This window comes from Pecten maximus, chromosome 5, assembly GCF_902652985.1.
Source record: "Pecten maximus chromosome 5, xPecMax1.1, whole genome shotgun sequence".
Taxonomy (NCBI): domain Eukaryota; kingdom Metazoa; phylum Mollusca; class Bivalvia; order Pectinida; family Pectinidae; genus Pecten; species Pecten maximus.
In genome coordinates this window covers 2,108,300-2,123,627 of record NC_047019.1, presented here as the reverse complement: position 1 = coordinate 2,123,627, position 15,328 = coordinate 2,108,300, and the positions used below count along the sequence as shown (strand labels likewise).

Sequence of the window (15,328 nt, the reverse complement as noted above, 5' to 3'; positions counted from 1 at the left end):
CCCCGTGACAACATACATAATACTACATGTCCCCGTGACGTCATACATAATACTTCATGTCCCTATGACATCATACTACATGTCCCCGTGACATCATACATAATACTACATGTCCCCATGACATCATACATAATACTACATGTCCCCATGACATCATACATAATACTACATGTCCCCGTGACATCATACATAATACTTCATGTCCCTATATGACATCATACATAATACTACATGTTCCCGTGACATCATTCATAATACTACATGTCCCCATGACATCATACATAATACTACATGTCCCTGTGACGTCATACATAATACTACATGTACCATTGACGTCATACATCGCACAACATTTCCCCGTGACATTATACATAATACTACATGTCCCCGTGACGTCATACATAATACTTCATGTCCCTATGACATCATACTACATGTCCCCGTGACATCATACATAATACTACATGTCCCCATGACATCATACATAATACTACATGTCCCCATGACATCATACATAATACTACATGTCCCCGTGACATCATACATAATACTTCATGTCCCTATATGACATCATACATAATACTACATGTTCCCGTGACATCATTCATAATACTACATGTCCCCATGACATCATACATAATACTACATGTCCCCGTGACTTCATACATAATACTACATGTCCCCATGACGTCATACATAATACTACATGTCCCCGTGACGCCATACATAATACTACATGTCCCGGCGACGTCATATCTAATACTACCTGTCCCCATGACGTCATACATAATACTGCATGTCCCCGTGACATCATACATCATACTACATGTCCCCACGACGTCATACATAATACTCCATATCCCCGAGACATCATACATAATACTACATGTCCCCTTGACAACATAATAATACTACATGTCCCCGTGACATAATATTACATGTCCCCGTGACGTCATACATAATACTACATGTCCCCTTGATAACATACATAATACTTCATGTCCCCTTGACATCATACATAATACTTCATTTCCCCTAGACATCATACATAATACTACATGTCCCCTAGACATCATACATAATACTATATGTCCCCTTGACAACAAACATAATACTTCGTGTTCCCGTGACATCATACATAATACTACATGTCCCCGTGACGTCATACATAATACTACATGTCCCCGTGACTTCATACATAATACTACATGTCCCCATGACGTCATACATAATACTACATGTCCCCGTGACGTCATACATAATAATACATGTCCCCGCGACGTCATATATAATACTACATGTCCCCATGACATCATATATAATACTACATGTCCCCGTGACGTCATACATAATACTACATGTCCCCGTGACTTCATACATAATACTACATGTCCCCATGACGTCATACATAATACTACATGTCCCCGTGACGTCATACATAATACTACATGTCCTGGCGACGTCATACATAATACTACATGTCCCCGTGACAACATACATAATACTACATGTCCCCGTGACGTCATACATAATACTTCATGTCCCTATGACATCATACTACATGTCCCCGTGACATCATACATAATACTTCATGTCCCTATTTGACATCATACATAATTCTACATGTTCCCGTGACATCATTCATAATACTACATGTCCCCATGACATCATACATAATACTACATGTCCCCGTGACGTCATACATAATACTACATGTACCATTGACGTCATACATCGCACAACATTTCCCCGTGACATCATACATAATACTACTGTTCCTTTGACATCATACATAATACTACATGTCCCCATGACATCATACATAATACTTCTTGTCCCCGTGACATCATACATAAAAAAAGCATGTGTTTTTGATTTGTTCTAGCACTTTTATAATTGTAGCAGTGATTTCATGACAAACAATGAAACAGAACTAAGTAAACAAATAAAGACAGCATTAATCACGATGGGATAATCATGTTAAATCTGTGTGCGGGTCCATCTTCTTCGGGTCGGATTACTGTTCATGAATAAACATGTCTGAAGTGATTTCTACACTCCTAATCATCATCAGATGAAATAATACCAGAAAAAATCATGATAACTTAATTATTTTGGCAAGCCAATTTGGTATTATTTGTGGAGCAATACTGATTCAGTACGCAACCAAAATAAATCGCATATTTATTAAATTGTAGGCTGAATTGTATCATGTTGAAACATGACACAAAATGGAAGAATAATGCTTCTGTTCTTTCTTTATAGATAGATAAATAAATAAATAAATAAATAAATTAATTAATAAATAAATAAAAACTCTCCATTTTTAATTTGTAGAGTTCTATTCAGTTTCCGTCCATTGTGGTTCTTGTGTCTTTCCGGATGTATATTAAGCCGACCGGTTTTTCGTTTAGAAAGTCCAAATAATTTGCTCGGTCATCTATGTGTTTGATTTGAACTTGCTGGAAAATAAAGCGTCCACTGTACATGGTTAACAAAGAATGAAGAGGAGAGAAGAAAATGGATTACGAATACAAGCTAAAAACGGCACAGGAGCGAGCCAAAGTAGAAGATTTATTTGAATTTGAAGGTTGCAAAGTTGGTCGAGGTACATATGGACATGTCTATAAAGCTAAAAGGAAAGACAGAACTGTATCTAAGTAAGTATATAGTTGTTTACTATTTGGCTGATTTTTAGGCGGATCATAGGGGCATGTCCACTAATTAACGTTAGTCTTATATTATAAAATAACAGGTATTTCTGGCTATTTTTTAATATATGACTAGACATGCCCCTGTGGGCGGATATAGCCTACTGAAGTACTGTTTGTATCGTTACTTTAACCCCACGGCGCCCATAATATATCTGTATATAGCGATCCAAAACGCCCTCCAAAACGCAGGTTTGTCTCCATGTACAATGTATACATGAAAATGGCCGTAGAAAGGATTTGCTAACAAATTACATCGTATTTTATTTCGCACAGAGGGAATATTAAATTTGGTTTCCCATTTATGAACATCATGTAGGCCTAAGCTTATACTACAAATTAGTTTACAGTAGCTATATAGACCCTCTATATATGATGTTCATAAATATACATGTACTACATCATGGGTTGTGGTACTTCAGCTAGCCATAAACGTCTCTGGCTAATTTTTGGTTCTGACGTCTACTGACCTTTAGCAACCGAACTACTTTACAAACTGGACCAATACGGAATAAGGGGACCCATCCATTCCTGGTTGACAACATTCCTGAAAATAGGAAAATGCGAGTCATCCTGGAAGGGACACAATCCAAACAGTGGTTGTTTATCCTCAAATTGAGTGGTGTTTTGGTCTCCCCTTCACACTGCATGCTACACTTGGTACACATAATAAGGTATATTACATTGGCTGATGTGTAGGAGACCGACTGGAGAATGCCATATGTTCTGTTGATCTCACAATTGAATGAATTAGTACTGTGAGTACATTACAGTCAAAATTCGATGTTTCGAAGTTCAAGGGACTGACAGAAAAACTTCGAAACAGCGGGACTTCGAATTATTCATGGCTGACAATAAATCCATGTTTTCTTGATAATAACCATATCTGTTAACATTACATGTCCTCAGTGTCTTAGTGTTGATTGCCACATGTCAGGCTCACATCGAAAAGTTTAGTTAATTTATACCTCAAACACAACAAAATAAAAATACTTTTCATTAATTATACCTAGGCATTTTATTAATTAAACAAACTATGTATCGGTTACAAAATATTTATATCGCGTTTAACAGATAAAGCATAAGAAGTACATTGCACACTTACGTAAGTCGTTAGGTTTATCTGCTAAAGACACGTGCGTTTACGTTATGTGCATATAGTATACGGAATGCCGATCGGTTGGAGAATGCATGATTGAATGACAAATGATTGATTTACTTGGATATTTATGTATAAGTTTGAAACGTGACACTTTGAATATGAGTGAAGACATTGTTTGTGTTTGAAATTGGTCCGCTTGTTTTACAGTTCCGTAAAATTTACTCACCGACCGCTGATTTCAATGGCGACGAAGCTTATCGACTACTGAAATTTTACCGGAGTGATTAAATGTCATGGCTTCTAAATACACCTTTTCTCTATCAAATTTGGTCTGATTATTAATTAACCCCATGATCGGGAGTGACAACACACGCCATCGTTATCCCTATTGTCAGTCAGGGCATTTGGGGGAGAGGTGTGAAATCTTGCCGCAGGGGTCACGACAAACACCTGTCAAGTGGTCCGTACAGGTAATTTTTTTGTTCGAATCATGAGATGTCAATTACCTATAATATCATAGCTAACGGGTCATGAAAAAAGTTCGATACATCGAAAACTTCGATTTATAAAACTTCGAATCATACATAGGTTTGTTAGTAGTGTTATATAGTGAGAAAATTCGGGACCACGCAAGAAGTTCGATACAGCGAGAAATTCGAATCAACGAAGTTCGAAACATCGAGGTTTGACTGTATATACAAACAGAGTTTACACCTCTAACTGCTACTGTACATGTCTCGAAACAGCCAGTGGCAGTAGCATGAGAGGGTGAAGGTAGCTTACCACTGACTACCAAATCTTTAATGTTTTTTGGTCTGCGGTAATTATAAGCTAGTATAGGGGGTTCCGGGAAAATAACCTCAAGTTTGCTGGACAACAACACAATGTGCCAGTGTTTCTGGAAAATTGTTGACAAGGTGGCATGGGCATGTCAGGATGAAAGGTTACCACACAAGGTACTCTTTCAGTTTTTGTTCTGGCTTTGTATTCTAATGTACTTGCCCCGTCCAATTATTTTACTCTATCGATCTCACGATCTATCAGGGCTGCTCCATATACTATTGAGAAGATGGGATCATATAGCTCTACATATCAACGTCTTAAGTTATCATCGTCGGAGACAATACGCCTGATTTTGGGAATATGGAATGCTCCTTGTAGTCTGGGATGGGTGACAACTAGACGGGCGAAGGTACTGGTGAGTGTCGTGGGTTTACTGTATAAATCCGTGTGTATTTCTCTAGATCTGTTGACGAGTGTTGAACAGGTGTCCAAAAAGTATTTTTCTTGTTGGAGATGTCGGCAGTAAACTTAATGGTCCGATGGAACTAATTCGAGAAACAAATGAATTCATCAAGGGACTCTCTACATATACGATATCCACTTGATCTCGATGTCTGTTTTAAGAGAAGACATGACTTGGGACACACGAACGGAAAGTAGCAATAATGTGCAATTAAAACATACTGTAAACGTTTGATAATATCTTATTTTAGCGCTTTCCACTATATAACTATATATAAGCATTACGCTAAATTATGAATATTGTGCTAATTGCACTTTGTACAAACTATTTCTATATAAAGAAGATTGTGGTGCTGCAATTCATCAATGGGCTAATTTGTTAAAATTCAGAAATGTGCTTTAGCTCCAATCAAAGTCTTTCCATCTCCTAAGTCAAGTTTGACTTGTTTATAGTGTAAGAATATTACTACCTTCTTCATGTTTCTAATAATGTGCTCAAGCAAATTTCTCTATAGCTTGATTCTAGTGCATGAGTGTACATGTAGGGCTGGGAAGTAGTGGGTTTGATCTATATACCGGCTATTCTCAAGTGTACACAGAGTGTAGGGCTGGGAAGTAGTGGGTTTGATCTATATACCGGCTATTATCAAGTGTACACGAGTGTAGGGCTGGGAAGTAGTGGGTTTGATCTATATACCGGCTATTATCAAGTGTACACAGAGTGTAGGGCTGGGAAGTAGTGGGTTTGATCTATATACCGGCTATTATCAAGTGTACACAGAGTGTAGGGCTGGGAAGTAGTGGGTTTGATCTATATACCGGCTATTATCAAGTGTACATGAGTGTAGTGCTGGGAAGTAGTGGGTTTGATCTATATACCGGCTATTATCAAGTGTACATGAGTGTAGTGCTGGGAAGTAGTGGGTTTGATCTATATACCGGCTATTATCAAGTGTACACGAGTGTAGGGCTGGGAAGTAGTGGGTCTTTGGTTCACTGTATTGTACTTGCTTTCCTATAACATTTTGGTGTCATTGATCACCACGTCATTAACTCTAACAGTAATACTGAGGCAGCTATTGCAGAATTAGAGGTTTTGTAAATGTTAATGTTAGAGTAAGAACTTTAATTAATATTGGTAAGTTGAAACTACTCTGGGAAATCTCTGTTTTAGAAATAGGAAGTATGGCGGGTTTTAATTGTTTAAATCTTATACTTATAGGGATAGAGTCATCTTCTAGCTTAATTTGGCCAGAAATGATTTTGATTCCCTTCATTAGCCAGCTGTGTAGCATTGATGAGAAAAGCAATAGATAGCAAGATGTAGTGTCGCCACAAGAATTTAAAGAAAGCATATATCTTCATGTAAGGGCACAGACACACGCATGACATGTTATGATTTTTTTCTGATGTTCAGTTGTGGTAGTTTTACTTTGGTTAGAACATAGTACACATGCTAGTTATGAATTAAAGCTCAGAATATTAATTATTTGATTGTTTGTTTATATAACAGCAACGATGGACGAGAGTATGCTCTTAAACAGATTGAAGGTACTGGGATCTCAATGTCTGCCTGCCGGGAAATAGCAGTAAGTTGTACACATATAAACATCTACAGTTTTCAAAATAAAATCAACAATTTTAGTAGTTCTCTTCTTTATTTTTGAAATACAGTGTACAGGCAATGGAAGCTTTGCTCGTTTTGTGTAATTGTGTCGTTTTCAATCAAGCCAGTTAAAGATTTCTCTCAGCTTTGAAGTCTCAGATTGTTTTTTTGGTGTAAAACAGCCTAATTCCAAAAGTGAAAAAAGAAAAAAATCACCAACTCTTTTTCTATTGTAATGTGTCCTTTTGTTTGTAATAGCTCCTACGAGAACTACGACATCCAAATGTGATCAGTCTACAGAAGGTGTTCCTCTCTCACCTCGACAGAAAAGTCTGGCTCTTGTTTGACTACGCTGAACATGACCTTTGGGTGAGTCTATATATCCTAGCTCGAGGTAAATATGACCTTTGGGTGAGTCCATATTCTCAAGATAAATATGACCTTTGGGTGAGTCCATATTCTCAAGGTAAACATGACCTTTGGGTGAGTCAATTTCTTCAAGATAAACATGACCTTTGGGTGAGTCCATATTCTCGATATAAACATGACCTTCGGATGAGTCTATATCCTCGAGGTAAACATGATCTGTGAGTCAGTATTATTGGTTTGTTTTACATGTACAAAGTCACAACATTTGCTATGTTATACTCTACAACATATGTTACAATATCTAAACTTCTTAACACACAACTCTAAATATGCTTACTGAGAGCTTTAAATGGCCACTGTCCATCTTGTTTACTCTAAAGGTTGACGCTAGGTGGCATGGTTATCCTACATAGTTGGAAAGGATGTTAAAATGATTTAGCTGCATATTTCATTTTATGCACTTTGATGTTACACTCAAAACTGATTCTATTTCAGCATATAATCAAGTTCCACCGGTCAGCAAAGGCCAACAAGAAACCAGTGGATGTCCCGAGGAACATGGTCAAGTCCCTTTTGTTCCAGATCCTTGATGGAATTCACTATTTACATGCTAACTGGGTGCTCCATAGAGATCTGGTGAGTTTATTTCCACCTTCTAGTTTATATCTACTGCTTCTGCTGAAGAAGAAAATTATGATCAGTATTGAAGTAATTATAAGTGCTACATCAGTTGAACTTTTGGTGATGATGTTTGTAAGAGTACTGAACACATTGCCTGTTTTAGAGGTCGTGATCTGACCAATGTTTTATGCTTGATTGACCCAGTGTTGAGCTAATATAAGCAGTGTTTACTTCTTTGTTTTTACACGTAGATTATTTGAGACTGAAATGAGGCTATGCATTAAAAGATTCAAATGTCAAATTTCAGAAACCAGCAAACATCCTTGTGATGGGTGAGGGAGTAGAGCGAGGAAGAGTCAAGATTGCAGACATGGGATTTGCCAGGTTGTTTAACTCTCCTTTGAAGCCCCTTGCTGACCTTGACCCAGTGGTTGTGACCTTTTGGTACAGAGCTCCAGAACTTCTCCTTGGTGCTAGACATTATACAAAAGCTATTGGTAAAAATGTTTATACAAAATGATTTGTAAGAATGTGTATACAAAGTGATTGGTAAGATTGTTTATACAAAGTGATGGGTAAGAATGTTTATACAAAGTGATGGGTAAGAATGTTTATACAAAGTGATTGGTGAGAATGTGTATACAAAGTGGTGGGTAAGAATGTGTATACAAAGTGATGGGTAAGAATGTGTATACAAAGTGATTGGTGAGAATGTGTATACAAAGTGATTGGTGAGAATGTGTATACAAAGTGATTGGTGAGAATGTTTATACAAAGTGATTGGTAAGAATGTGTATATAAAGTGATTGGTAAGATTGTGTATACAAAGTGATTGGTGAGAATGTTTATACAAAGTGATGGGTAAGAATGTGTATACAAAGTGATTGGTGAGAATGTGTATACAAAGTGATGGGTAAGATTGTGTATACAAAGTGATTGGTAAGAATGTGTATACAAAGTGATAGGTGAGAATGTTTATACAAAGTGATTGGTAAGAATGTGTATACAAAGTGATTGGAGAGAATGTTTATACAAAGTGATTGGTGAGAATATTTATACAAAGTGATTGGTGAGAATGTTTATACAAAGTGATGGGTAAGAATGTGTATACAAAGTGATTGGTAAGAATGTGTATACAAAGTGATTGGTAAGAATGTTTATACAAAGTGATTGGTAAACTATCCATAACACCTGTTTGTCAGTCAGTTAAACTATCCATGACACCTGTTTGTCAGTCAGCTAAACTATCCATAAAACCTGTTTGTCAGTCAGTTAAACTATCCATAACACCTGTTTGTCAGTCAGCTAAACTATCCATAACACCTGTTTGTCAGTCAGTTAAACTATCCATAAAACCTGTTTGTCAGTCAGCTAAACTATCCATAAAACCTGTTTGTCAGTCAGCTAAACTATCCATGACACCTGTTTGTCAGTCAGTTAAACTATCCATAACACCTGTTTGTCAGTCAGCTAAACTATCCATAACACCTGTTTGTCAGTCAGTTAAACTATCCATAAAACCTGTTTGTCAGTCAGCTAAACTATCCATAAAACCTGTTTGTCAGTCAGTTAAACTATCCATAACACCTGTTTGCCAGTCAGTTAAACTATCCATAAAACCTGTTTGCCAGTCAGCTAAACTATCCATAAAACCTGTTTTTTGTCAGTCAGCTAAACTATCCATAAAACCTGTTTGTCTGTCAGCTAAACTATCCATAACACCTGTTTGCCAGTCAGTTAAACTATCCATAAAACCTGTTTGCCAGTCAGCTAAACTATCCATAAAACCTGTTTTTTGTCAGTCAGCTAAACTATCCATAACACCTGTTTGTCAGTCAGCTAAACTATCCATAAAACCTGTTTGTCAGTCAGTTAAACTATCCATAAAACCTTCAGTTTGGTTAGAGGTTATATATGTTAAGCTCCATTCCTCTGTCAGCATGTTGATTTTTGGCAACATTTAAATTAAGGATTTATAATGAATTATTCTGTTATTATTTCAAACATCTGACTTGAGCTATGTTGAACTGTTGACCTGTTTTGTTTACAGATATATGGGCCATTGGTTGTATATTTGCCGAACTGTTGACGTATGAACCAATATTCCACTGTAGACAAGAAGATATAAAAACAAGTAACCCCTATCACCACGATCAACTAGACCGGATATTTAATGTCATGGGCTTTCCTCTCGGTATGTATAACAGCAGATAATTTCTCTAATATGGTCTGTTCACTCGTTAGCCAGTACTGGGATGGCACTTAAGGACTTGACTCTTTCTTCCATAAATTGTGATTTTGAGAAAGTGTTAAAAGCTTACAGCTTATTTATGATTGATGAACTTTCACCAGCTAGTTTGAATATTTATGGACCTATTTCTACCAAAATCATACAATTTTTCAGTCTCACAGTTTTGAAAATCACCTGTGAAAACTACACAGAATTCTGAATTAGGTTTGACATTAGGCATGTTTTGGAGTATGCAGATTTTCAGGGTGACCACAAGTATCTCTCCAGTAATGTAATTATCTCCCATTGACAAGCTGTTTTTACTGTTATGGAAGGAGATTCGGACGATGAAATTTCTCTAATTTTAAGGGTGCCGATTAACTGGTCTTGATTTTTCTGTCATTCTGATTTGGTATAGATATTGTAGGGATGCTCTCCTAATTGTGTAATTTCAGAGAAAGACTGGGAAGACATCAGAAAGATGCCAGAACACCAAACACTAATGAAGGATTTCAAAAGATCTATGTAAGTTTCTCTTTTTGTTATAAACAGGCATTATTTTCCCTTATTGTTTACCAGGCATTGTTTTCCCTTATTGTCTAACCAGGCATTGTTTTTTCTTGTTGTTATAAACAAGTAATATTTTCTGAAGTTTACTAGAATTGCTGTATTGTGCATTTAATACAGTTCATGTTTCATTTGTTGTAAAAACGATGTGGGATCATTGTTTTTATCTATTGATTCACATTAAAGTTTGTCTGAAGCACTACTGCTTAACAGTTTTACAACAAAATATTGCACATCTAAAAGTCTTTAAAAATAAAAAGTAAAAAAAGATTTTAAAATTTCGGATTTGTTGTAATGTCAATTAGAAAAAAACAAGAAACCTTGATGCTAACTGGTAGAAGTTCTGTACAAAATAAAACAAATAGAAGTTTTCTGTCACCTGTGTCTATATAAGGTTTCGTTTCTATGTGTTTTAGATATGTGAACTGTACATTAGTGAAGTACATGGAGAAACACAAGGTGAAGCCTGACAGTAAACAATTCCACTTGGTAAGTTTTTAACTGAGAAGATTTAACTCATTTTGCTCGGTGATTTTATGGAGCCCATGAGCAGAGCTTTTCTCAAACATCATATGTAGGTTCCCCTTGGTATCTAGTTACTCTTTCAGTTTTGATTTTTTGATCAGAAAAACAACATGGCAGACTGGCGGCCATCTTGGGTTTTGAGAATGCATGTTTGTTATCACTATTTCTTGAAAAGAACTTGGGGATGTTTCTCAGACTTCACATGTACCTTCCACTTGTTCTTGTTATCAGATTATAAAGACGTAGAGAGAAGATCAGTCTGGCATAGAACTTAAGATCATTCAATGAGGGCACCAAGATCCCTCTGGGATCTCATGTTTTTTTCAGCATTCATCAGATGCTTTTTAATGGTGAACATCCAAAGCTCCATTTGGTGAAAATACCAATGAGTTCAGGATGTAATGGTGATAAGATGTAATGGTGGTAGGATGTAATGGTGATGGGGTGTAATGGTGATAGGATGTAATGGTGATAGGATGTAATGGTGATAGGATGTAATGGTGATAGGATGTAATGGTGATAGGATGTAATGGTGATAGGATGTAATGGTGATAGGGTGTAATGGTGATAGGGTGTAATGGTGGTAGGATGTAATGATGGTGATAGGATGTAACGGTGATAGGATGTAATGGTGATAGGATGTAATGGTGGTAAGATGTAATGGTGATAGGATGTAACGGTGATAGGATGTAATGGTGATAGGGTGTAACAGTGGTAGGATGTAACGGTGATAGGATGTAATGGTGATAGGATGTAACGGTGATAGGATGTAATGGTGATAGGATGTAATGGTGATAGGATTTAGGATTTTGCATGAAAGTTCTACTTGGATAAAATATCAATGCTTTGCTGTCAAAATGAAAAAAAAAATCTTTACACTTTTAAACTTAATTTGAATCAAAAGTAGGTAGATTTTGATGCAGAAAAGTAATCAGTGTTAAATCTCAGTCTGTACTTATAAATTTACAAGTTTCTAACTGTTTTGCCATTACAGTTACAGAAGCTGCTAACAATGGATCCAACAAAGAGGATAACATCAGAACAGGCAATGAAGGATCCATACTTCATGGAGGATCCTCTACCATCACAGGAGTATGTAGTGTTGGTCTGGATGTGGGCGAGATGGGTGGGTGTGGAGGGCATCTACTACAGTCTGGATGTGGGCGAGATGGGTGGGTGTGGAGGGCATCTACTACAGTCTGGATGTGGGCGAGATGGGTGGGTGTGGAGGGCATCTACTACAGTCTGGATGTGGGGGAGATGGGTGGGTGTGGAGGGCATCTACTACAGTGTTGATGTGGGGGAGGTGGGTGGGTGTGGAGGGCATCTACTACAGTCTGGATGTGGGGGAGGTGGGTGGGTGTGGAGGGCATCTACTACAGTCTGGATGTGGGCGAGATGGGTGGGTGTGGAGGGCATCTACTACAGTCTGGATGTGGGGGAGGTGGGTGGGTGTGGAGGGCATCTACTACAGTCTGGATGTGGGGGAGATGGGTGGGTGTGGAGGGCATCTACTACAGTCTGGATGTGGGGGAGATGGGTGGGTGTGGAGGGATGAGGGCATCTACTACAGTCTGGATGTGGGGGAGATGGGTGGGTGTGGAGGGCATCTACTACAGTCTGGATGTGGGGGAGGTGGGTGGGTGTGGAGGGCATCTACTACAGTCTGGATGTGGGGGAGATGGGTGGGTGTGGAGGGCATCTACTACAGTCTGGATGTGGGGGAGATGGGTGGGTGGAGGGCATCTACTACAGTCTGGATGTGGGGGAGATGGGTGGGTGTGGAGGGCATCTACTACAGTCTGGATGTGGGGGAGATGGGTGGGTGTGGAGGTCATCTACTACAGTCTGGATGTGGGGGAGATGGGTGGGTGTGGAGGGCATCTACTACAGTCTGGATGTGGGGGAGATGGGTGGATGTGGAGGGCATCTACTACAGTGTTGATGTGGGGGAGATGGGTGGGTATGGAGGGCATCTACTACAGTCTGGAAGTGGGGGAGATGGGTGGGTGTGGAGGGCATCTATTACAGTCTGGATGTGGGGGAGATGGGTGGGTGTGGAGGGCATCTACTACAGTCTGGATGTGGGGGAATGGGTGGGTGTGGAGGGCATCTAATACAGTCTGGATGTGGGGGAGATGGGTGGATGTGGAGGGATGAGGGCATCTACTACAGTCTGGATGTGGGGGAGATGGGTGGGTGTGGAGGGCATCTATTACAGTCTGGATGTGGGGGAGATGGGTGGGTGTGGAGGGCATCTACTACAGTCTGGATGTGGGGGAGATGGGTGGGTGTGGAGGGATGAGGGCATCTACTACAGTCTGGATGTGGGGGAGATGGGTGGGTGTGGAGGGCATCTACTACAGTCTGGATGTGGGGGAGATGGGTGGGTGTGGAGGGCATCTACTACAGTCTGGATGTGGGGGAGATGGGTGGGTGTGGAGGGCATCTACTACAGTGTTGATGTGGGAGAGATGGGTGGGTGTGGAGGGCATCTACTACAGTCTGGATGTGGGGAGATGGCCGGGTGTGGAGGGATGAGGGCATCTACTACAGTCTGGATGTGGGGGAGATGGTCGGGTGTGGAGGGATGAGGGCATCTACTACAGCTCTTGGTACATATGTATAAGAAATACAATTATTTATACTTAAAGAATGATATTTGTCAGGGAAAAAAATCTTATTGATGGTGTATTTGTGTTGATCTTACTTGATTTGATCTCGCCAGAAAACCAAGAGAAAGAATGGTGGGATGGGAGGCATTTGATTTAAAATCTAATGGGTGGTTAGAGTAAAGCCACAATTTCGAATTCATTGACGCTAAAAAATTGTTTAAATAATTGACAGCTGGTTGGGTCTCTGAAAAAAAAGAATATTCTCCTTTCACACAGATAGTTATTCAGGCCTAAAATGATGATGTTGGATAAAACATGCACATTAACATCACATATGGTACATTGTGCTAATTATTTTATATATAACATAGTAACACAATTGACGAAGGAAAACAGCTTTACGCCTAGCCAGAAATACCCACAGCTTATACTGCTGCGCCACATTGACGTTCTAAGACTGAATGGCCATTTAGATTTTACTCAAAACATATTTATTTTTTGTGCAAAAATTGATAAATTGAGTTAACTGCTAAAATATGAATATGTTTACAATTTCATAGCTTTCTGTTGCTTTTCCAGTGTTTTTGAAGGCAAGGTGATCCCATACCCCAAACGTGAATTCCTGACAGATGACGACGATGACAAGGCAGACACAGGGGCCAGTAAAGTTGGGGACAAGGTACGTCAGCCTCTAAAATCACACAATCTTTATTGTGTCTCAATCAAAAGGTGACCTTATATCTGTCATGTTTAAAGGAAAGACAACACTTTTTGGTTGATTGATTTCTCCTCAAAAAGGTTAGAAATTATTCCTTACAGCAAAATACCCTGGGAATATGTCAAGTAATAAAAAATTGTCAACCTGAAAAAATTGAAATGAGTAAAGAAAGTTGATATTGTTTAATGATTTGTCTGATTCTCAAGGGAAATTATTTATGAATTTCATGTCTACGTGGTTAGGGAGGTGCAGATCAATCGTCGGGACACAACCAACCGCCAGCTAAGCGTGTGAGGGTCATGCCTCCGGTGACAACTACAACAAGTTCTTCTATGGTAACTAGCGATTTCCAGGTACTGTACAGCATGCCTGTACAATGCTTGAGTGTTGAGAAGACAACGGCTGTATGCATGCCTGTGTCTACTATCCTGTATGCAGACTCTCGGCTTTGTAGTATACTTCTAAACCACTATATAGTCAATTGTACCTCTGAATAGCAGATACTGCACCATCAGATGTGATTAGAAACCCATTGTCAATCAGTCATATTTTGCCAGAAACTATTTCAGACTTACATTGAATCTCTGTCTTTAGAGATGTGCTGGTCATATACAGTACATATCCCATTTGACCTTGAGAAGATAGAAAAATCAAACACAGATGCATTTAAGTAAAATAGGATTGTGTTAAAATATTTATGTATATTATTTATTTCATTATTTTTCCTTGTTGAACAAATTAGTTCATTCTGAAAAAAAACCCACTTATGATATGATCTTGTATTTTCTCTGAATTGTTATTAATAGATTTTGTGTTTATGATTAAGAGATTGTACTATATTCCTGGAAAATAAAAAAGTGGAGAACAATATTGTTTGGCAAAATCAGATTGTTTGACAATGATAAGTTGCATGTATAGCATGCATATATATTACTCCTTTTTATCTAAAAGAAATATATCTGTGTCCAGATTTGATATATATGTAAAATTCTGAATTGGCATTACTGAGTCAAATCTCA

The 15,328-nt window shown here is 38.4% G+C and overlaps 1 protein-coding gene across 10 annotated transcripts in view; it reads left to right on the top strand.

Moving 5' to 3' along the window:
* Nucleotides 1-2,483: 2,483 nt before the first annotated feature.
* Nucleotides 2,484-15,328, top strand: part of LOC117326828 (cyclin-dependent kinase 8-like) — a 29,673-nt gene continuing 16,828 nt past the window's right edge. For 5 of the 10 annotated variants that reach the window (XM_033883592.1, XM_033883591.1, XM_033883590.1 and 2 more), the window contains exons 1-11: nucleotides 2,484-2,660; nucleotides 6,572-6,647; nucleotides 6,923-7,033; nucleotides 7,529-7,669; nucleotides 7,962-8,151; nucleotides 9,705-9,848; nucleotides 10,340-10,409; nucleotides 10,868-10,940; nucleotides 11,971-12,068; nucleotides 14,171-14,270; nucleotides 14,552-14,644. In XM_033883592.1, coding sequence (XP_033739483.1) covers nucleotides 2,521-2,660; nucleotides 6,572-6,647; nucleotides 6,923-7,033; nucleotides 7,529-7,669; nucleotides 7,962-8,151; nucleotides 9,705-9,848; nucleotides 10,340-10,409; nucleotides 10,868-10,940; nucleotides 11,971-12,068; nucleotides 14,171-14,270; nucleotides 14,552-14,644 — 1,236 coding nt within the window. In that variant the 5' untranslated portion in view covers nucleotides 2,484-2,520. Of the gene's footprint in view, nucleotides 2,661-6,571; nucleotides 6,648-6,922; nucleotides 7,034-7,528; nucleotides 7,670-7,961; nucleotides 8,152-9,704; nucleotides 9,849-10,339; nucleotides 10,410-10,867; nucleotides 10,941-11,970; nucleotides 12,069-14,170; nucleotides 14,271-14,551; nucleotides 14,663-15,328 lie in introns of all 10 variants that reach the window. The other 5 variants (XM_033883589.1, XM_033883588.1, XM_033883584.1 and 2 more) reach the window with 1 other exon arrangement.